The 24,235-nt window shown below is 37.0% G+C and overlaps 3 protein-coding genes and 2 pseudogenes across 4 annotated transcripts; 3 read left to right on the top strand and 2 right to left on the bottom strand.

Annotated features, from left to right (window-relative positions):
* Window positions 1-4,486: 4,486 nt before the first annotated feature.
* LOC147564379 (pathogenesis-related protein 1B-like) lies at window positions 4,487-5,214 on the top strand. Its single transcript, XM_086665793.1, has one exon. It carries the CDS (start codon window positions 4,519-4,521, stop codon window positions 5,017-5,019), a length of 501 nt encoding a protein of 166 aa, XP_086521919.1. The 5' UTR covers window positions 4,487-4,518; the 3' UTR covers window positions 5,020-5,214.
* Window positions 5,215-6,130: 916 nt separating this feature from the next.
* Window positions 6,131-8,288, bottom strand: LOC147564378 (glutelin type-D 1-like). Its single transcript, XM_086645481.1, has 3 exons — window positions 7,552-8,288; window positions 6,567-7,290; window positions 6,131-6,464 (listed from the first exon to the last, which is right to left on the bottom strand). The coding sequence occupies exons 1-3, from the start codon at window positions 7,745-7,747 to the stop codon at window positions 6,311-6,313; spliced, it is 1,074 nt and encodes a 357-aa protein (XP_086501607.1). The 5' UTR covers window positions 7,748-8,288; the 3' UTR covers window positions 6,131-6,310.
* Window positions 8,289-15,877: 7,589 nt separating this feature from the next.
* Window positions 15,878-16,873, bottom strand: LOC147564377 (uncharacterized; annotated as a pseudogene).
* A 1,177-nt stretch (window positions 16,874-18,050) lies between these two features.
* On the top strand, window positions 18,051-19,600 carry LOC147564376 (large ribosomal subunit protein uL4c pseudogene; annotated as a pseudogene). The gene is made up of 3 exons (XR_015239439.1): window positions 18,051-18,152; window positions 18,273-18,822; window positions 19,266-19,600. The product of XR_015239439.1 is annotated as a large ribosomal subunit protein uL4c pseudogene (transcript).
* Window positions 19,601-21,156: 1,556 nt separating this feature from the next.
* LOC147564375 (pathogenesis-related protein PRMS-like) lies at window positions 21,157-21,672 on the top strand. Its single transcript, XM_086672737.1, has one exon. It carries the CDS (start codon window positions 21,157-21,159, stop codon window positions 21,670-21,672), a length of 516 nt encoding a protein of 171 aa, XP_086528863.1.
* Window positions 21,673-24,235: the final 2,563 nt, after the last annotated feature.

Here is a 24,235-nt window from a genome sequence, read left to right as displayed (position 1 = left end):
TCTCTTGTTAGTTACGACAGCGAGCTTTATTCATTTGTGTCACAGACCTCTTAGCTTGGAGAAATTTAGGTTGCGTCGGTGCATTCATTTGTTGGAAAAGATATGCACGCTAGTGTCCCTCACCTAGAGACTATCCCATGTCAAAGGGCATGTTCACGTGTTCCCTTGTCCATAGGAAATGGATTCGGATAGTATTGGGTGATAATGGATTGCAGCCTCCTTTTTTGGAAAGGAATTGCATGTAAGTGCTTGTTAGCCTGACGGCAATACCCAGGAACTTCTACCATGGAGAGTATTGCGTTATTTAAGATACCAGTCCTTGATGTGCTTGAGTTGGGCTTGGAAGCTATGATAGCTTATGAAAGAAGGGACACTCTTTGCGCAATGTCCGACTAGTAACCGAGACACTTATAAGACAAGCTTAAATTAGAAGACAAGATCTCTTGTAGAGGCTTGGTATGCTTGCTATTATGCCTGGTACCCTTTATGATGGGCGAAGAGTATATGAATCAAGTAAGCTCTGAATGAGCATTGCTCCTACAGTGAGACTACGAGGACTCGAGGAGTCGTGCTACATTAAAGGTGAGTCAAGAAACTGAAGGTCTGAAGGAAACGTCCTTCAATTAAGATGACAATACATTTAATTTGTCGGACTGGACAAATGATGAAGATCACCAAGTTCGGTCAGAGATTGTAATGTTTAGCTAGAAACCAACTATTATCTGCGGCTCATTTAAATGGTCCGCAACTGACGACGACTGAATTCTGCAACGTGTTACACGTAAAAAGTGTCGACTTGATCAGAAGATGTGACTAGTAAGAATGAAACACAAGGTTCGGAAAGATTCGACCGATGGATGCTCAAGGAGCCCGACCCAAGATGGCTAATAGGTCGGGCCATGCACCCAGGCCAAGGCATTGGCTGGGCCTGGCCCATGCTATGGGGTGACCAACTAAGAGCCCCACCCCATGGGACTCCTCCTGGAGAGTTCCTAACAGATGAGGATTTTTCCTCATCCGAGGATCTCATTTTTCAGAAGAAGTTCTAATATATCCAGTCTATATCTAAGAATTTGATTATGGTTCTTTACGAATCCTTATTTGATTAGGATTCTAACTTTAGAAGTCTCTACAAAAGGACTTGATTTAATCAGAGAAGGTGTGGAAAATTTCCGCCTCCCTAGCTAAACTGGTAGAAGATAGAAAATAAATAATAATTCTCATAAAACTACCTAGTTAGTCAGAAAGAACTCTGAATCTTCAGCGCTAAAGAAGGATCAGTAAGAGTATTGGTTCCAGCTAACTTAAAAACTGGAGATCAAGGTGATTGCTTGGGTGTCTCAAGTAGAGAAACGGTAATTTGGAATTGTGGATCTTCGACAAAAGCAACAAAGTTTAGTGGGAGAGAAAGCGGATTAAGGTAATTCTAGATCTAACTATCTCATTATTAGTTCATGCATGTGATCTTTAAAGTAAAGAATGTTAGCCCTAAGACGTTTGAGATTCCGCTTTGAACATTAGAATGTTATATAACACAACAAGGTGGCAAGTAGAACTGAGATGTTCATGAACTGGTTAAGTAATAGGTGGGACTTCAGAGCACCCATGGTTGTTAGGGTATTTCAACAACTTTGGCCCATGTAGTTTCAAGTATTTTGTTAGATCGACCTAACCGTTGTTAGGGTATCATTAGTGTACATTCCAATTTGTGACCAACTAAAAAGTTGGCCCTATATTTTTCTACTAGTCTAATTTGGCTCCCAAGACCGTGATTTCATTAGTCAGACCTAACAAGCGTAATTTCTTTCTCCTTTTATCTTTCGTTTCAAGGTGTCTGCTTCTCTGTCCCAGTGGCGTGGCTCAATAATTGGAGGCCCGGTGCGAAAATTTTCATTGGGGCCCTTTATATCGCAATAAGACAATAAAAAAATGTTATACACCCAAAAACTATATACATTCACTATAATAGTATCCATACAACAAATTAAACATATAATTACAGAGTTTACATCAACAATAAACATTAATTATTTTCGCTTAAAGATTAATAGAAAATCATAAGCATAAGAGATTAATTTTATTGAGAAAAATTCGAACATATTAAAGGAGGATTGAAAGAGAAGGAAAGATAAGAGGATGGAGAGAAGAAAATTTGAAACGTCAAATGTTTAGTTTTGTTATTTTATGTTTGATTGTATTTGACTTATGAGATAACAAAGTTAGGTCATCCATAGCGCGGAACCAACTAACCTACTAACTACTTAGAAGTTAGTGGTAGTAATAGCCAACACACGGACCCGCTGGGCTAATATGTATTCACGTTTTTTATTGGCTTCTCTTTATATATACTCGTGCTATGTACAAACAAGGGGCCCTTGGGGAGAGGGGGGCCGGTGCGCCCGCACCTCCCACACCCCCTCACCCACGCTCCAGTCTGTTCTTTTTCTTCCTAATCGCCAGTAAAGGTCGTCGAAAAATTTCGACAACAACAGACAGAATGCTATTGTCGGCGAATTTTCAATTTTATCTTTTTCTAGCCTCTTTTTTCCTCTTTCCCTCACCACAACTACCACTACCACCACCACCACCAACATCATCATCACTCGTCTCTGTCTTTAAAGGTGGTGAGAGTAAGAAGAAGTGGGAAGCTGGAATATTCTATAAAGATCGTTGACAATGGCAATGCCGTTGCCGACGACATTTTCTGGCGACCCTCATCGACGATTAGAAAAAGTAAAAACAAACAAGAAAACAATTTAAAATAAATGGTAAAAACAGAAAGAAAATTTTGGCAGTTAAGTTTGACTAAGTATGCCTCATAAGTCAATCGACTAATTCTTTATGTGACGAAGACTTTTCTTTATGGCCAAAACTGCGGCCTAAAAAATTTTAGCGCTAAGAGTTCTTCAGTCGATCCTTAGAGCATCTCTAATCGGACACTCTACAAAAAACTCTTAAATTCTTAGTTGTCAAAGTGTCAATTAAGATTCTCTTTCTTAAGTGACAGTACAGAGACGTTCTAAACTTTTTTTTCTCTATTGGAGATCTTTAAAATACTTCTACTTAATACAAATGTCACTCTTGAATTCAATAAGGAAAAAGTAGTTAAAAAACAAGAGTTTATATTAATTAAATTTTAGAATGATACTTAAAGAGTCTCAAGAAGACACTCTAGTTATAAAGTGTGAAAGTCTCCATAATAAATACCCACACATCAATATAGAGTGTTCCATTAGAAAAAAATTCGTAACAAAATCTCTAAAAATCTCTAAAATTGATAATCTCACTTCTAGAGTTTGAGTGTTCTATTGGATATGGTCTTACATTAGAGATGCTTTAAAGCTGGTCCCAAGTAATACCACAAATTAAACTGGTACAATGAGTATAGAAAGTCAAACTTTAACTTAGTGAAAAATAAAAAGAAATTTGACTCAACATGTGCCTTAAGCCTTAAGGCCACGTATCAAGAGGACATTTCTCAAAACAAAAAAGAAAAAGGAAATTAAAAGAGTTAAAGTCAAATGGGGTCTCATAGGAAGTTGAGCTCTGACTGAAACCAAGGCGTTCATCCGGGGCCTTTGCCGGACTTCCATGATTTAGTATACACAATAATGGGAGTGAAAGTAGGAAAACTCATTGGATTTTGAATCTCCTTACATTTTTTCCACCCACATTAATTAGGTTAACACGAATTTCCTTGTAAACTCAATCAAAGAACTAGACGAATTTATAGTCCCTCGATACAGATCTTCATAAAACATGAATCATATGCATCTTAAATCAGTTCCACAGGTGATTGTACTATAATGAAGTAATGTATTCTTTGGACAATCCCTCAAGATAGGAGGAGTTTTATCGGGCGCTATGAGAGTTTTGTTCAGTTCGATTTAATTTCACTATTTGTTCGCCCCATTTTACTAAACTCGATTTTTTTAGATTAAATTGTATACTCTGCTAAGTCAATTTATAGAGGGGCGTAAGTTTACCTTTTTGTTTGGTTACATTATTATAGATATAATGTATGCCTAGTTCTATTTAATGTGACATATATGTGTCTCCAATAGAGATCGACGAGAAACTAGAACCCAAATCTTATTGTTTCTCATATAAATTTCATTATTTAGAGAAGAAATTGCCCAAGTATTTTCTTAACTACTACCCTTTACAGGATGGTCATGTGCTCAACTTAAATGGCACGTACAACTTTGACCTTCTAATAATCAAAATTAAGAAAATAAACCGTCCTCCATTATTTCAGCCGACCATCCCTAAATGCAAATCTAAGCTTTCATTTCCCATCATAATTTAACCAATTTCAACAAAAAAAAAAAAAGAATCATAATTTAACCAAATAATGGAAGAAAAATAATCAACAAATAATCAATAAGGCTATTTATAAAGAGTAATTTTTTTATTACATAAATAAACTCTTTATAAATAGCCTTTCAATGACTAACTATGAGTATCCAACAAGTAAACACTTGAAAGAAAATCTAAACCTAAACTCTCAAGTGTTTCATGGCTTCATCTTCCTCTCTCCTCTTCACTTTTTCTATCATTCTCTGTCTTAGCTTCATAAGCACCAATAATGCAGCTCTTAATAGCACAGAATTCATAAGTCAAGTATTAGCTGGTCATAATGCTGCTAGGGCAGAAGTTGGAATACCACCACTAGTGTGGGAACCCATTTTAGCAACATATGCTAAAGGTTATGCAGATTATCGTCGTCCTGACTGTAGATTAAGCTACTCTCCTAGATGGGGTTTCGGCGAAAACCTATTTTCAAAGAAGAGATTTAGTGCTAAAGATGCTATCTCTGCATGGGTTGCTGAAAAACAATGGTATACCCATGAAAACAATACTTGTGCTGCTGGAAAAGATTGCTCCGATTATCGACAAGTTGTTTGGAGAAATACCATTCGCGTTGGTTGTGCTATAATCAAATGTGATTCCGGTGATCAATACATGGTTTGTGAGTACTATCCTGCCGGAAACTACCTCGGAGCAAGGCCTTACTAGAGAAGAAGGTTTCTTATTTCTTTTAGTTTTTTCTTTTTTCTTGAGATTTAATAGTTCAACAAGTTCTTAATATTATTGGTTATTTTATGTAATTTTTTTGTGATTCTTGGTACCTATTTACCTTGAATATATGTAGTAGGTTGGGTTTGTTTTTCAATTAATGGGAATAAAATTAGGGTGTAATATGAGCTTTAATTTATCTCTTTTAATTAGCAGAACAATTTTTTTTCTTAAATGTATTTGTTTTCAGCTACAAAATATGTTTTAAATAGAATAAAAGACTTGTTTTAAGATCTAATTTAGTAGATGGATAAAAATATAAAAAAAAGAAAAAAAAAGAAAAAGAAAAACAATCTCAAACAACAAAAGTCCACACTTCCAGATTTATAAAAATCAATTTGTGATGATTTGGTTTACAATATGTATGATTAAGTAAAAATTGTGTTTTGTATAAGAGAAATAAAATTTCTCTACAAGTATTTCTATGATTATAATGGCAGTTATTAATTGGGTTGGGAGATGTAATTACTAGTGGGCTGAAGTTGGTTGGGTCATTGAATAGGTGGGTTGTTAATAAAGGATTTGGTATGATTAATCTGGTATTTAAAGGGGCCACTGCAGGCACCTCTAACAGCTAAAGGAGCTCACATTTGGGCATGTGCCCCCGCGGTCCCCTGTGGGCTCGCCCCTGACCCTACTGAGGTTCGGTTTCAGTTCCCTGATGTTCGATGCGCCATTACTGTGAGCATCTTCCCCTTCGTCAGGGAAGGAGCGAAGCTCGGGGAGGAGAAACTCTCCTTCTGAACTTCCAATGTTTGGTGAGGAAAAAAGAATAAGATTAAAGATGAATTATCTATTTGGACTAACAATGTATTACTATCATTCAACTTGTTGAGTTTAAGAGAACAAAAATAAGGTGTTTCGAGGGTTATTGTTCGTTCGTAGAGATTTTTTTGTATGTTGAGTAGTATTTTATTTTCTTTGCTAATTCCGTATAGTCGCGAGGTGGTGTTGGTGGTTGCCAGTGGAGATGGTGGCGGTGGTTGCCAGAGGAAGAAGGAGAAAGAGAAAAAGGACAATAAACTGCCATGTTTCAAAGGAACAAGTGATGAGCCTAAGTAGAAAAATAACATTTAAACTCATAAATCATAATGTCTTCAATCTATATAACTTGATTTCAACTCAAGATGTGAAAAACTAATTAGTCTTCCTAACTAAACACTTGCTGTCAAAAAGAAAAAAAGAAAAAGGCAAAATAAAACTAATATTCTTCTTCATTAATTCCTTGATCTCAATTTGGTGGAGGAAAGAAGATGGCATCTGCAGTTCTCTTCGATCGGAAATGCTTCTCGAGTTCTGGTGTCACATTGAAGGAAGCCTCAAGAACTTCAGGAGACAGAGCTTTCCATACCGATGTTTGTCCTGCTAAGTGACTGAATATTGGGCTGCAAAATTAACATAGACAATAAGAACTCATTGTTGCGGAAAACTTGATAAGATGAATTCTTAAGAAACAGATGAAGATATAAGAGGTTAGCATAACTTACTTAGGAGTGGTGATAATGGAGAACCATTCCAAACCATCCTCATCGGCTATCTTTGAGACCACAAAGAACCTCGGAACAATGAACAAGTTACCAGCCTTCACTCTTGTTTCCAAGACACGGCGCCCATCTACTCCAACAACCTGAACACGGCCGCTACCCTTAATGATATATGTCACTTGGAGAGCTGAATCACAAGAGAAACCAGGCGAGCACATAGCACTCCCATCCAACCTAACAAGATCAGCACCAAGTCCAACCTCTCCAACCAAGGGCAAGTTCTGAGTATTCAATACAACTACACGCCCACCGTTCTTAATATCAACATCCAAAGGCGCTTCCAAACAATTCAAAGCCATCCCATTTCTGTCTTCCTCCTTTGGCTCAGGCATGTTGACACCGTCGGCTAGCTTAACAATGCCACTAGCTTTTTGGCTTCCAACAAGTGCATTCACCTTATCTTCTTCCAAATCCCATGCTCTACCAACAAACTCAGTTGAGAATCCAGTAAAGATACCATTAGAACCAGTCAAAGAGAATTCAGTGAATTCACCAACTTTATGACCCTTAGAAGTATCACCCAAGAATAGAACGACAAGTTCGGTTTCATCTTTGTTGTACCACCATGTTACAACACCGAAAGGGAGCGCAATCGCATCACCCTTCTTGATCGAGATCACCTTCTCCTTCTCTGCTTCAGGAAGAACTATACCAGCCCTACCACTACCTGAAAAGCATAAAGAAGTTAGTAGGCAATATGATGTAGGGATTTACTCAGGCTACTAAAGAACCCATCCTGGGTATTCTACTAATTAGTAATTAGTAATTCTGTTTTTTTTACTTGATATATTTGCTCAATTAATGGATATCAATTATATTTAATTAAACAATAAACTAATCAACAAGTTAATAAAGAAGTGCTACGTTTCTTATGTGATCGATACAATCGAAAACAATACTATAAGACGAAGAAATCTAATATATATACCTTGAAGAACGTAAGCGACTTTGGAAGAATCAGAATAAGAAGGAAGAGATAGACCATTCTTGAGGAGAGAGAGTTTGGAAGCACCAATGTTACCCTCACTAAGCATTGGAAGTTCAGAAGGAGACCATGACATATATGATCCTCCTTCTCCTCCGTTCACTGTCGTCGCCAATCTTGGAGTTAAATCAATCTCCATTGCTACTAGTTTTTGAATATTTCACAAGAAAATAATCACAGTTGTGATTGGTGAAGAAAACGAGAAGATGAAGAAAATAAAAGAGATGAGAGAACTGGTTTGAGAAAAGAATTAGTCAGTTCTAATTTATAAGGAAAAATTAAGATAGAATCCTAATTAAGGAGAGATTAGGATGACTTAAGATTCGGATAAGTAATATAGAGCAATTTGATTAGGAGTAGAGTTATTTGGAGATTTAATTACTATGATTCTGTATTGATTCCGGTTTTAACTAGGCATAGTCTTAATTCAATTACCCAAAGATTAGAAGTTAGAACATATCCAAAAGAATCCAATACAAGTTACAACATATCTAAAATAGAGTTTTCTTCATGAGAAAAACCATTAGATGAAGATTAGGGGTAAATTTTATTCAATTAAATTTTCTCTATGCCACCGAAGTGTGCCTTTAAGATTAAACAATAAAATGGGATGAGAGGGGTTTGAACCTAAAACTGGGATAAGAGGGTCCTGCACCTAGCATCAAAGAATCCACCCACACAACCTTATCTTTTTTTTTTTTTTTTTTTTTTGTTGAAGTAAAAGCCGACCTAACAACAGAGCCTAAGAGCAACAATGGTACAAAGAGACTGGAAGATCAGACAGAGACAGCCACACCCAGGATCCCGCGTGCATACGACTCCATTTGGCTAATAGGTCCGTTTTGTGGTTACCTTCTCTGTGAATGTGGGTATAGAGAACTTTGAAGAAATTTGCTTCGAGCTGATGTACTGTATCTATGATTTTGCTTGTTTGCCAGGATATATCTGAGGTCTCGTTGTTGAGGAGCTAAACCATATTACTATTATCACTTTCTATATGTAGATACGAAATGTTCTTTTTCATGGCCCATTGGAGAGCTTTAATGATCGCCCAGCACTCACCTTCTTCCGCATTTTGTCCTCGAACGTTGCAGGCCATTGCCGCAATGAAATTTGCTTTGTCATCATGCATAATGCAACCAATACCTACTAATTCCTGTTCAGTCAAAAAAAAGGCATCCACATTAATCTTAATATAGGGCGGTTTCGGTGGCGACCATAAGATAGTTCTGTCAATCTTCCTATTGATGTTCTGAGGATTTGACGCAAAAGTAGAACATTTGATCTGATCAATGATCTTTATGGGTACAATCTGAGTATTGGAGAAGCATTTATCGCACCTTGCTTTCCAAATCTGCCAAAGAGTATGAGCAAAAAGACTACTTATTTGTTCATCAAGATCTTTCCAGGATATAATCCAGTCCAGAAGGTTAGTAATATTGATAGAGAGAATATTAAAATGGAACCAGATTCTCCTCGCCAAGTCACAATGTAGTAGGATATGATTCATCGTTTCGTGTTCCTGACAAAATGCACAGTTGAAAATATTTCCCACATACTTACCAATTTTCTCTCTTACCGGTAGGCTGTTAGTACAACATTTCCAGAGGAATAGTTTGATTTTAGGTTGTATATGCATATTCCAGATGAAGACCCATTCCTTTTGTTCGATTGGATGGTGTTCAGTACGAAGATAGTAGTACATAGATTTAATAGAGAATTTACCTGATTTTGTAAGAGACCATCTGGGTACATCCTCCATCTGTGCCTGTAAATTAATGCTCAAGATAGAATTACAGATATCACTGTTAAAACATTGAGACAAAATAGTCATGTTCCACGTATTATTACTAATTAGCTGAGAAACTACAGTGAGAGTACTATTATTGATATTACTAATGGGGGGTGGGTGATTAGGGATCCAATAATCATGCCAGATACTAATATTCGTACTTTTGTTAATATCCCAAAAGGTTAGTTTGGTCACTTTATCAACCTATTTGTAGAGGGATTTTCAGAGCCACGAGTGATGATTTTTTTCCGCTTTAGGTTTATGCTCTTTGGTGAAGTACTTCGCTTTGAGAATCTCCGCCCACGGGGAGCCAGGATCTTTAAGAAGACGCCAGATCAGTTTACTAAGAAAGGCTTGGTTATCAAGATACGGAAAACGAAATCCTAGACCACCAAGCTTTTTAGGAAGGCAGATAGCAGACTAGTTAATCGTATGAATGGAACGGGTTTTTCCCCACCAGAAAGCTCTTTGAAGAACTTCAATGCTATTGCTTATACCTTTAGGGATGGCGAAGCATTGCATTTGGTATCGGGGAACAGCCGCTGCTATTGTGTGGATCACAACAGAGCGGCCAGCAGGAGAGAGGAGAGATGATTGCCATTTGGAAAGTTTATTTTGGATCTGAGTAGTAAGGGACGCAAAAACTTTCCTTTTATTTGCTCCGATGAAAAGATGAGTGCCGAGATACTTATCGAGATTCGAGGACTGATGCACTTTAAAGTTACGAATAATAATCCGCTTGAATTTCGGGTGGGTGATTTTGGAAAAGAAGATGGTAGATTGAGTGCATTAAGAACAAACAGACTCTTAGGTTTGATCAAAAAAGTATTGATAGGACCTTGAGTAAGAGCATAGTCGCAGTCTCTGAAAAACCGAGATTGAGGATACAGGAGGCTTTTGATGAAGTTGAGGGAAGCTTCATAGGGGTTGCACCATCGAGCTACAAACCCTTGAGAAATGGGTTGAAGCTCTGGTTTGGTTGAGGGCTTGGTGAAACGGATAGATAGACGTCCACGAGAGGTGAGGGTAGATTGGGAAGCCATAGAAAAGAAGAGGAGAGGGCAGGAAGTAAGGGTAAACGAGGTTGGAGTAGTGGGATGAAGATGAAGGTTGGTTGAGTATAAGAAGGGGGAGGATGAAGACAAACGAAGAACTCCGAACATCAGAAAACGCCAATATAACATGATGGAATTGCATGCAAGGGGATTGGGGGAGGGTCACCACTAGAGCAGCCTACTCTCGAGCTCCGGTGATGACTGACCACATTCGAGAGAGAGAGGGGAGAGAAGAAACGACAAAAGAGAAAGAAGAAACCCTAGACAGAAATAGAAGACGAAAGAGAGAGAAAACAAAGAGAGAACAGAGAGAGTAACTAAGAGAGAGAAAGAAGAGAAAGTAAAGAAACTGTACCTTGATGGGATGACGGTTGGGTTTCCGAAACACGTTCTGCGTCCTTCTTCTTAAATGCGAAGTGAGTTGTAACCAATCATGTATTCATCAGTTCTCGGGAAGGATTAAAAGTGGATCTTCTAGTCGATCTTCTCTCTCTCTCCTATCTTATTCCTTTTTCCCTACATTAATTGCATCCCCACACAACCTTATCTGCTAAGCCAATTAGCCAACTATATCAATTGTTTATTTTCTACCAAGATGATCCCACCCTGGACTTGTGGGGGCACGTGCCACCTCATCTATCTCTCTATCTTTCCATTCATCACCTCTCTCTTCCACTTCATCTCTCTCGCCACCTCGTCTTTTCCGATGAAGGTCCCCGATCTGACAAATTTTTAGCCAACCTTCAAACTAAAAAAAAAAGAAATTCATTTCTTATTCTTATTTCTCTCTTGTTCTTCCTTTTTTCTTATTCTCTTCACTCTCTCTTTTTCTTCTTCCTACTTTTCTTCGCTTACTTCTCTCTCTCTTTAGGTTCCCCTTCGCCGGCCAACGAAGGGGAACAGTTCAGACAACAGGATTTCTAAACCGGAAACCCTTTGTGAAGGAGGGTTCTCGATACCCCTTCGCCTTCACGAATGGCTTCTAGATCTGGAAGCTATTCGTGAAGGCGAAGGGTTTCGTGACCGGAAATCCTTCGTGAATGAGGGTTTTCGATCCGGAAACCCTTGTTTTCATGAGTGGCTTCCAGATTCGGAAACCCTTAGGCCGGAAGTTCCCACTGACGAAGGGGAACCTAAAGAGAGAAGAAGAAGAAAATAAAAAGAAGAGAGAGAAGAAGAACATGAGAGAGGAAATTATTTATTTTTGTTAAGTTTGAAGATCGCAAGAAAATTTGGCCGGTCGGCGACCTTCGAGGGGGGAGATGATGAGGTGGCGAGGGAGATGAAGTGAAAGAGATGTGATGAAATAGAGAAGAGAGGTGATGAAATGGAGGAGAGAGGGATAGATGAGGTGGCTTTTATGTTTTACAATCAAGGAACACATATTTTAAACGAGATAGTTGTTAAAAATTTCATCGTGTTCTGAAGGCATAATTCCAGACCCGTTGTCGTGGTTTATACAAAAAGGGGGTGAATTACTCTTTAAGAGAATCAATTGTATCGAGCTTTGAAGTTTCGTGTACAACAATATCACTTTCTGAAGTTATCTTGGGTGTTCTATGTTTTTTAGTGTGTGTATATCGTATTGTTGAGAATGTGTTGCAAGTAAAAGTCCTCTGCCTTTGGATGTAAAATGATAGTTAAACCTCTCTCGTGAAAATATTTCTTTTGTTGTTAAATTTTCATAATTGTGATCTATAAATTCGTTTTGGTCATCTTGGGTTGGATGACTTATCTCATAACCAGTAACTGCAACCATAAATTAATTATACGAGACAGATGGGGTTTTGATAACATAGTGGTTACCTAGGTGACATACCTTGTTCCAAGAGAATTTGGTAAAACCGAGCATCCAACTTCCATTGAAAGACGACTTAAATTCAGGATCTAGTTTCTTGAAGCTAAGTATTTTCTGGTGTCTCATGTTTGTTTTTGAAGTGTTTAGCCCTAAAATAAACATTGGCCCAAGCATCCTCTTAGTGTAGATTTAAACACTAACAACTCAAGTAATGAAAAGATTAATTCACTGAAACTGCTAACTTGTTTATTATTGACAAACACCTCATCTCTTTATATAGATGAGTACAGGAAAGTGGTCAATACCCACGACCTACAAATTAGCCAACTAACACAGAAACAAGAAAGTGGCTACTAGAGCTCACGTACACTTACTAACAGCAAATAAAATGGACTTAGTCAATAAACAAAAGAAGATTGGACTTATTCAAAAAACTACCCCTAAAAATTTGGCACTACTTCATTCGTGCATTGTCCAACTTAAAACTTTAACACCCTCCCTTAAACTGGAGTCATCAAATCCAGTTTATTGTAGACCTCAACCAGTACAACCTCCTGGCTTTTCAATTTGAGCAAGATTCAGCTTCATCTCCTTCCTTGAGCAAATGCCGAGCAATTTTCGAAGTTTCTCAAAGATAACAAATTTGAGTGGTTTAGTAAATACATCAGCAAGTTGGTCTTCACTTCTGCAATGAATGATATCGATTGTTCCCTCCTTCACTAAATCCCACAGAAAATGATAACGAATGTCGATGTGTTTGCTTCTCCCGTGATAAACTGGATTTTTGGACAATTTAATAGTTGATATGTTGTGACAAAATATCGTAATGCTTCCATTTTGTAGAAACTTGACTTCAGTTAACAATCTTCTCAACCAAATTGCTTGACAAGCACACGATGATGCAGCAATATACTCCGCTTCTGTAGTGGATAGAGAAACAACTTGTTGTTTCTTCGAAGACCATGAGATCACACCTGACCCTAATAAAAAAGCATATCCTGATGTACTTTTACGGTCATCAAGATCTTCACCATAATCGCTATCAGTAACCGATTAAATCAGCTTCCGACCCCTTTTGATAAAAAATTCCAAAATCATCTGTACCTTTCAGATAACGAAATATTCTTTTTGCAGCATTAAGATGCATATTTGTTGGATTGTCCATGTAATGACTGATATTACTAATAACATACATAATGTCTGGTCGAGTAGCCGTTAAATACATAAGGCTGCCCACAATTTGTTTATATAAAGTGCCATCTAACTTTTCTCCATCAAAAATCTTTGGCTAACGTTATTCCAACTTCTGTAGGTGTACGAACAAAATTGCAGTCTTGCATTTGAAACTTGCTTAAAATCTCATTAGCATATTTCTTTTGAGATATAAACGTACCTTCATCGCATTGTTCCACCTCGAGTCCAAGAAAGTAATGCATCATGCCAAGATCTGACATTTCAAACTCTGACATCATTAATTGTTTAAAATATATATACATTGTAAGATCATTGCCGGTGTAGATTAAATCATCCACATATAGACACACAATCAAAAACTTCCCATCTGATTTAGATTGTATAAAGAGCGTAGGCTCATATGGACACTTCTGAAAACCCATCTTTATGAAGTATGCCTCAATCCGACTATACCATGCTCGTGGAGCTTGTTTTAGTCTGTATAAGGCCTTCCGCAGTCGATATACCTTCATTTCACATCCCTTTCTTATGTAACCAAGAGGTTGATCAACATATACAGTCTCTTGTAGATCACCATTTAGAAACGCCAAAATAAAAATCTAATTGGAATATAGGCCATGAATTTTGTGCATCTAAAGCAATGATCATTCTGATGGTATCGTGCCTTGCAACTGGCGCAAAAACTTCTTCATAATCAATACCTTGTTCTTGTGAGTACCCTTTGGCGACTAACCTTGCTTTGTGTTTGTCGACTTCACCATTTGCATTGTATTTAGTCTTGTAAACCCACTTAACACCAATTGATTTGTAACCATATGGAAGATCAGTCAGCTCCCATGTTTGATTCTTTTCTATAGCTTTGATTTCATCATTCATGGCTGCTTGCCATTTAGGCTCTTTCACCGCATCTGAAATGTTATCGGATCACAGTCTGCATATAAAGCTAAATGAGCAAGTGAATTATCATTTAAATCATTCAGTCCACTTACTTTATAATCATCCATCCAAATTGGTCTTTGGATGCTACGGTGAGGCCTCGAAGCCACATTAGTTGGTTGAGACTGCTCCAGCATTGGTGCAGAATTTGATGGTGTTGAGGATGAATTATCTTCTTGACTAGTTGAAGACATATACGGTGAGGTCATATTTGGTGAACTAGGGGTACTTGGTGCAGATATGTTTGACCCACCAAGATCATTTACTTCATCATTATCAAGTTCAAGAGAATTATTTCTTCCAGCATCATCCACAGTCCATCTCCATGATTTTCCTTCATCAAAAATTACATCTCGACTAACAATAATCTTTTTAGTTATAGGATTAAATAATTTATAAGCTTTTGAAACATCATTATAACCGAGAAAAATACATTTTACCCTTTATCGTCAAGCTTTTTTCTCTTATCATCTGGAACATGTGCATAACCGATGCACCCAAATATTCTTAGGTGACTTACATTTGGTTTTCTGCCAGTCCAAGCTTCTTCTGGTGTTTTATTCAAAACAACTTTTGTAGGACTTCTATTCAAAATATAAATGCTCCACATTACAGTTTCTAGCCAGAATTGTTTTGGGAGTCCGGATGTGTTCAAACCACTTCGCACCATATCCAAGATCGTTCGATTTTTCCTCTCAGCTACGCCATTTTGTTGCGGGGTGTAGGTTGTTGTCAATTGCCTTTTAATTCCATTTTGCTCGCAAAATTCTGCAGATGTGTTAGAATTGTATTCGCCTCCACGGTCCGATCGTAAGATCTTAATGAGACACCCTGTTTCTTTCCCTACAAGAATCATAAAATCATTAAATATTCTAAAATGCTTCTGATTTTTCATGTAAGAAATAAACCCAAACTTTACGATTGAAATCATCGATAAAGCTAATGAAGTACCTTTTGCTACCGTTAGAGTGTGGTGAAATCGGTCCACATATATCGGTACGAACTAATTCTAGCACTTTTGTAGCTCGCCACGATTTGTCTTTTGGAAAAGGATCTCGGTGTTGTTTGCCAACGACACACCCTTCACATACCTCTTACTGATGATTAATTGGTGGAAGACCTACCACCATATTTTTTTGGTGAATAAGCTTTAAGCCAGTGAAATTTAAATGTCCATAACGAAGATGCCATAACCGTGAAGAATTATCCTTCATTATGCTGGTGAAACAAGGAAAATCATTATTTTCAATACATAATGGAAACATTCAATTGCGGGTCATTGCTACTGTTGCAACCAAAACACCTGTTAGATCTTCAATTTGACACATTTTTTTGTTTGAGAATGAAAACATAACCCTTTTCAATTAATTGACCGATACTTAATAGGTTACTTTTCAAGCTAGGAACATAAAACACATTTGAAATAATTTGTGTAGTGTCTTTTGTTTGAATTGCAACATTTCCTCTCCCTGTAACATCTCTGACTGAATTATCTCAGAACTTTATAGAACTCTTATATGACTCATCTAAGTCAGAAAAAAGAGCTTTATCACCTGTCATGTGGTTACTACAACCCGTATCTAAGTACCACATTGCAGGAGGAGTTTCATCAATGACATGATACGCCATCAAGAGACAAATTTCATCTTCATTCTCTACAAAATTAGCTTTTTCATAATTGTTTTTAGATCATTTCACCCGACATTCAGAACGGAAATGGCCATACCTCTTACATCTAAAGCATTGTATTTTTTATTTGTCAAAAGACTGGGATCGACCTTTACCTTGCTCTTTATCGTTGCCTCTTGTGTCTTCGTCTTTTGAATGTTAACCATTTTGTTGCGACTGCAGTGCTTGCTCTACAACTTCATGATGATTCATACGCTGCTCGTGAACCATTAATGAGCTCATTAGTTCATCGATTGAGAGATCATCAAGATCTTTTGATTCTTCAATCGAACAAACTACATAGTCAAACTTCGAAGTCATGGACCTAAGAATTTTTTCAATGATAGCAACGTCCTCCATCTTTTGCCCATTAAGTTTCATCTTATTTGCAATGGACATTGTTCTCGAAAAATAATCAGTCACAGATTCTCCGAACTGCATACGGAGAGTCTCAAAATCTACACGTAACTTTTGTAGATGCGCACATTTCACCCTCGTGCTTCCTTGGTACTTCTTTTTCATCGAATCCCAAATTTGTTTTGACGTATCTTTCGTGAGAATAGTTTCCAAAATCGACCGATCAATCGCTTAGAATAAATAGTTCTTCACTTTGAGATCCTTCAAACGTAACTCATTCAATCTTGACCTTTGCACATCTGTCAAAGCTTGCACCTCAGCTTCACTTGTCGGTTCAACAATGCCAGTTTCTACGAGATGCCAATACTCTTTGGATCTCAAAAAATTCTCCATCAGCATGCTCCAATGATCGCAGTGACCATCAAAGCGGGGAATTGCTGGTGGAACGAAGGTCTCAGACGCCATTAATTAATCACAGATAGTTGCTACTATCAACAAGAAAAACAAAGAACGGAACCAAGCTCGGATACCAATTGTAAATTTAAACACTAACAACTCAAGTAATGAAAAGATTAATTCACTGAAACTGCTAACTTGTTTATTATTGACAAACACCTCATCTCTTTATATAGATGAGTACATGAAAGTGGTCAATACCCACTACCTACAAATTAGCCAACTAACACAGAAACAAGAAAGTGGCTACTAGAGCTCACGTACACTTACTAACAGCAAATAAAATGGACTTAGGTTGTGTTTGTTTTTTCAAAATTTCAGATCTGAAATCTGAATTGGTCTCCAATTCAGATTTCAGACGTTTGTTTTTTTTTCACAAAATCTGAATTGACGTCTGAATAGTCCCAAAGTCTGAATTCGGCTGAAATAAGTCCACATATTTTCAGACTTCAAAACAAGTCTGAAAATGAAGGACACAATCTGAAATGAGTAAAATGACGAACTTAACCCTCTTAAAAAAATTAGAAATCAAAACAATCGAGCTTCTCTTCTCGGCTTCTTCACTCAGAAAACCCTAGGGTTCCAGCTGAGTTCCAGTCCTTATGCTTTCCCTCCCTCCTCCCTCTCTCTCTCTCTCTAAAACACACACACACGCACTTTCTCTCTCTTAAACCCTCTGTCAAAATCGCAGAATTTGTTGATTCACCTTCCATAAGATCGCCAATTTGAAGCTATTGAGCGCGACGAGCAGCACCGGAGACCTAGTTGTGAGAAACTCCTCTGATCTCGACTCTCTTTCAACTCCAAACTGGTCTGGTTTTAACTTCTATGTTATTTGATTTCGTTCGATTTCTATTTTTCCCGATATATGTATACTGGTTTTATCTTTCCCGATTCTTTGATTTCGTTAGATTTGAACGATCTGTAAATGAATATATTCATGTTGTCATTTGTTTTGTCCGTTTTGATTCAGTTTGTCATGTTTATGCTTCAATTTCATTATCTTAGCTATTAAAGCATCTAGTCTGTCAATTTTCTTGTTAGAAAACATGGGTTTTAATGGGTTTGGATGTGTGGGTGTTGAAATATAGAGATTCAATTGAGATAGTTTATAGTTTGAAGGTGTAAGACGAAAATCAGCCATTAAATTGTTGTGCATGTTGATGTCTTTTAAAGGGTGAGAGTAATGAAGAGAAGGTGTGGATTATGGGGAGAGCTTCTCTGTTTAGAAATTATTTTCTTAATATTGGAGTATAGAGCTCAAATGAGAATTGGGTTTGGAGAAAAAGTGTTTCACAACAACAACAACCAAACAGTCGAGGATCTCATCGAGTGAGAGAAGAAAGAAGAATCATTCCGACAGTTTCGCTATCATTAAATCGTCATATAATCCTCAAGAAGATTTTAGAGAGTCAATGGTAGAAAACCCTACCCACAAAAGAAAACTGGTCGAGCAAGACGTGGTTCAACAAGAACTCCTCTTAGACCTGGTGGTGGTGTTGTTTTTGGTCCTAAACCTAGAGATTGGAGTATCAAAATCAATAGGAAAGAGAAAAGATTGGCTATCTCAACTGCATTAGCTAGTGCTACTGTTAATGCTATTGTTGTTGAAGATTTTAGTGATAAATTTGATAAACCTAAAACCAAAGATTTTATTGCAGCTCTAAAGAGATGGGGTATTGATCCTAAAGAGAAATCTATGTTTTTATTGCCTGAGGTTACTGATAATGTTAGGTTATCTAGTCGAAATATCGGAACTTTGAAAATGCTTACTCCTAGGACTTTGAATTTGTTTGATATCTTGAATTCTGATAAACTTGTTCTTACACAACCCACTGTTGATTATTTGAATAAAATGTATGGGATTGATTACGATGGCGAAATCGAAGAAGAGGATGACTATGAAGATGAAGATGATGTAGAAGAAGGTGAAGAAGAAGAAGAAGAAGTTGAAGGAGGTTAGTCATTAATCTTTCTCTATCTCTCATTGCTTATTTGATTATCATAGATGTTATCTTTTCATTCTAGGTGCTTTATATTCACTTTAACTACTCGTTTTTTTTATTCGTGGCCTAGTGATTTGTTTCAATGTCGTTAAAAGTTTTCTAATTTTGTTCACTTTAAACCAATACTTATATATCAAATAACTGAATGAATAAATGAATCATGATCATGATTAAATGCTTGAATCATGATCATGACTCTTGTTAGGGATACTGCTACTTGTAATGAACATATGCGAGCTGTACTTACCGTAGTGATAATGCTGATAAGTAACTCCCAGCTTTGTTAAGTTTTGGAAGTTTGACAGATATCAGGGCTTACTATTCCTTTAATTTCTATGGTCTTGATAGAAAATAATCAACCTACTTAATAACTTCTCTGTTTGATTTAATAATAGGTAGCTGACTCACTTGAGAAAGGCACGGAGCATGAAGACGAGTACATGATCAGTGAGAAAGAGCTCCTTGTGAATCGGTAGATAGTTTTTATTCAGGTTTTGTGGTGGTTAGTGGTGCTGGTTCGGTTGTGGTGGTGGTGGTAGTGGTGTTGGTGGTGGAAGTTTTTTAATTCAAGGGGTTATTAGTGTTAAATTAACACACATTCAGATTTTTTTTTTGTTGAAAGATTTGGATTTTTTTTTGTTGAAAGATTTGGAAGTAATTGTTCTTTTACTATAAGGGTATAAATGTAAAAAATTCAATTCAGACATAATATTTCAGATGAAAAAACAAACATGCTAACTTGTAAAATTATTCAGCCAATTCAGATTCAGCCATTTCAGTTCAGCCAATTCAGATTCAACCAATTCAGATTCAGACAAAAAAAAAAACAAACACAACCTTAGTCAACAAACAAAAGAAGATTGGACTTATTCAAAAAACTACTCCTAAAAATTTGGCACTACTTCATTCGTGCATTGTCCAACTTAACACTTTAACACTTAGCACCCGAATTTGGCTTTGAAAAAGCATTGTTGTCAGAAGAAAGTGGCTGCAAATCATCAAAACTCAGCTGCCTCTACCACCACTATCACCTTCTCTCTCTAGGATCGTTGATAGTCAGAGGTGTTAGAGGTGAATAGGTGATATTCGGCCGAAGGTTGTGGTGTGAGGTCGCGAACTCCCTCACCTTATAGCCCTCTTTCAACTTCTCTGAATAGTGGATTCCGCCACCACCTTTTGCTTTCTGGAACCTAAGTATCCCGAAAGTTTAGAGATTCCTTGCTACTTCTCTAGTTGATAAATAGCTACTGACATATGTGTGGCATAGTTTAGTTGGTGGGATGTGATGAGGAAAATGAAGAAGTGGTGGTTAGGTGTTTGGGTCAGATGCTTATAAGAATTTAAAATGGGTCAGATGCCAATAGAGCGACCCGCTAATAACCATTTGGAGTGCTTTTAGCAGCGGTCGCACAACTCGATATCCTAGTTTAAGTAAACCATATATACCTATATCGTCAGTTTCGTTTCTAGAAAAAAATGTAGAAGAAATTTTAGGCAAATGATAAAGTAATGTTTTAGTTGCGGAAAATTGTGAAAACTTCAAAATTAAGACTAACAAGCCTCCTTTATGAAGCACCACAAAATAGGGATGTTTGAATAATCCTCCAATTGAAGAAAGGAATCCCATCAACTTGCACACATACAGTTGTTATCTTCAAAGGAGCCCAGTCATCTGATTGGATGATAATGTACTCTCACTGAGTTTGGTGATTATCCAACTTCAAAAATTCCCAAAAGACAAAAACAAACTTGATCAATGAGAAAATTGGCCTCGAGATACAATTTTAAGTTATTTTAATCTAAAAAGACAAGTTATATTTTGTTCGGTTAAAAATCTGACTATTTTTTGTAACTCTTTTGCAATTTTTTTTAATTTTTCTTGTAATTTATAGGGAGTTTTTACCAAATTTCTTTTTACATAATGAGTTTAGATCCGATGCTCAAAAAAAAAAAATCAATGGCTTGAAATTAATGTGAGTTTTGGTCAACCAACAATCAGCCTTTATCAGTAGGATGAGTTGCAAGTCTCAGTTGCATTGAATCATAACGTATGCATGAAATTCGGCCAGAAGGTCATTTACACTTCACACAACCAAAAGAAGTCCTTAAAACAAACCCTAACCAGGCCCCCTCTACTTTTCCATGCAGTATATCCTTATAATTTAAGCAAAACACCAAGAGAAAACAACTTATAAATACTAGGCTCTTCCAAACCAACTTTATCCATCAACATAACTACTAAACTAAACTCTTAAAACAAAACCCTAACGCAATCTATTCTCATTCATGGCTTCTTCATCTCTTCTCTTAGCATTCTCTATCTTTATCATTTTCAGTTGCAGTTTCATAAAACCCAACCATGCTACAACACTTAACAGTACAGAATTCACAAACCAGATACTTGAAAGTCATAATATGGCTAGGGCAGATGTAGGAGTTCCACCTCTTGAATGGAGCAGAGATTTAGCTGTATATTCTAGGGCTTACTTAGATTATAATCGTCAGAACAAAGGGTGTACACTTGAGTATTCGAAACCTTTCACTTTCGGCGAAAATATTTACATGGGTCCTCCTGGAACGGGTGCGGTTGATGCTGTTGCATCTTGGGTCTCTGAGAAACAATGGTATAATTATGATAATAATACTTGTGCAACTGAACATGATTGTTCGGATTATACACAAGTTGTATGGCGAACGACTATTCGTGTCGGTTGTGCTCAAATTATTTGCGGTGATGATAATGTCTTCATTGTATGTGAATATTATCCTCATGGGAACTTCAAAGGAGCCAAGCCTTACTAGAGAGCCTTCTGTCACACTTACTATATATGTATGAATCGAATGTGTGTGTTTTTTTTATTGTTGATTATTGGAATAAATACTTGTTTTCAAGGTAAACATGTAACTGAATGATAAATATGAATCGAAATTGTATGTCTTTCAAAATCCAGTGAATTTATATGTTGTAACGGATTATTTTCGCACTGCTTTTTATTTTGTTAGACACAAGTTCTCTTCATTTTCTACGAGAATAGTCGTTCGCCATGCTTTTTTTTTTTTTTTTTTTTTGGAATTCGACTACGATCTACGTATGTCGTTACATTTGGCATTGATACATCAAAGATGTGATACGCTCAATAACTGACCACTCAAACTGAAACAAGACCGGGCCTATAGCCCAACATGACAATAACCTAAAGCCCAACTACATTATTTACACCCTAATAATCCCAAATCAAATAACCAAAGATTCCACCTTCTCTGGGATTCGAACCTGAGACCTCCAGGGATTTCAGGAGTTTATGTCAACACCTTGGAACCACTTGGGCTACCAACTGTTGACCAAACTAGACTTTGTTAAAAACAATTTCTTTACATCTTCTCATCTGTGGGAATAGTGGGCGTGGTAAAACTCAAACTTTAACCAAAACATCATATATTATAATAGGTTCAGGGACATTATAAATACATTCATTGTAAGGGGCTAGTTTTGATTTCTCATTGCCTTTTGTGGGGGTGAGGGAAGGCTATACTTATCCTCGCCCCCACACAGATCAGTCACTGCTCGATAGATCATGTTTCCGAGTCGATATATTCTTAAGGAAGTGTTTCGCCTATGAAGACTCTTGAAGCCCAAGGACATTAAATACGAAATATATTCGCCGACTGGGATCTTTGATTAGATTCAAGATTAAGTCGGTAAGCTTTAGGTACGCTTCTAGCCTTCATGTTCCGGGATTAAGGTATATGCCCTGCTAACGTGGATCCTCTAGTCTTCTCGTAAATCTCAGAGCAGATCGACCTGGTTGTATATGAGTCGGGACAAGGCTTAAGACGCCTAGGACAATTGTACCGACCCCCAGTTCTGGACTTGAGTGACAGACCTCCTTTGGATTCGACCTCCCTGTTGACTTGACGCTTGTTGACCCGTTGGGCGTTTGGTCATTTCTTGACTTATTGACATCAGTCAACTGATGACCAATTTTTAGATCATCACAACCCGCCTCATCGCAGCCACTCACCACAGTCGGCTAAAAAAGCCTATAAAATGAAACATGCTCGCCTTAAACTAGGCACAACCACAATGACACCAAAAGCTCAAACAATCAATTTAAGGTCCAAAACCTAAACTCGGAACATCAATACTCATTATTTTAACTACAAGACGCCATTACTTAAGCGTCGTAGAGGTTAACGAGTTCTATATATGCAGGTTTCGCCTCCTCCATTCGTGAAGAGCAGTTCAAGATTTAACAAAACAGTCTCTTATCCTGAACGATAATCTAAAGCAAAACTAAACATCAACATCATGAATTTCATATCAATAAAAGTGTAATATATTTATTCGTGATAAAATAGATTAATAATTGATATGATATTATTATTTTATATACATATATTATTATATCATATAAAATATATTACCATAATATTAATATTATTGAATAACATTGTAATAATACTTATTATTGTTACAGTGTTGGTGTAAATTGGGTAGACTAGCATAAACAAAGCGGTTCTGGTTTACCCAAGCATCACATATCTTTGAGATATCAAGATATTTTTGAAAAATGTCTAGATACTTTTGAAATGTTAGTAAGAACATGTTATTTCAGAGATGAGAATAGTAATAATGTAATATAGTTTTGAAATATTAGTAAGAAGGTGTCATTTTTTTGTCAACAAATTTGACTCATTTTGCACTAAAATCTACCGTAATGTCCATGAAATTCTAAATCCACCAAAGTCCATAGATTTGCAATTGCTCCGGACATTTGTGAACTTTGAAAGGTCCATGAATATCTGGATCGACTACCCCTCACTAGTCAACAAAGCTTATAATCTTTTCAAGAATCTCAAGCTTCAAAACCTCCAAAATATATGTCAAGCAACGCAAATATATGTCAAGCAACACACGCGTCGACACTACAAAAAATATGGCCATTAGGGACAGTTCATAACCGTCCCCAAACCCGAAAACTGTCTCAGATACTGTATTGAGGGCAGTTGTGGCATGTCGCTACTACTGGTGTCCCAACTCCCAACTCATATTGAAGTAAGGTACGAGTGGAAATTAAGAAATAGTTTAGTGTTGTTTGTCATGGAATAGGATTAACTAAAATTTGCTAGAGTGTTTCTTCGCTCTGATATCATTTTAAATTTGCAGTCATCCAACTCATCAAGATCATTTGATAATTAGTGGAGATGACCTCTACACTATATTCTCGAGTACTAGTTCACATTTTTTCATGTGGACTATTCTCACAAAGTCATATCGTATTGGTTAGAGATTTGTCACTTTATCTATGATGATCTTGTGTGTTAGATCCAATCTTTGACTAACTTAATCTTTAGGCAAATGATT

This window comes from Eschscholzia californica, unplaced genomic scaffold (assembly GCF_041429995.1).
Source record: "Eschscholzia californica isolate CP2 unplaced genomic scaffold, dmEscCali1.0.p SCAF_1, whole genome shotgun sequence".
Lineage (NCBI taxonomy): Eukaryota > Viridiplantae > Streptophyta > Magnoliopsida > Ranunculales > Papaveraceae > Eschscholzia > Eschscholzia californica.
The sequence above is the reverse complement of the archived record's forward strand: the minus strand, read 5'-3'. Positions and strand labels throughout refer to the sequence as shown.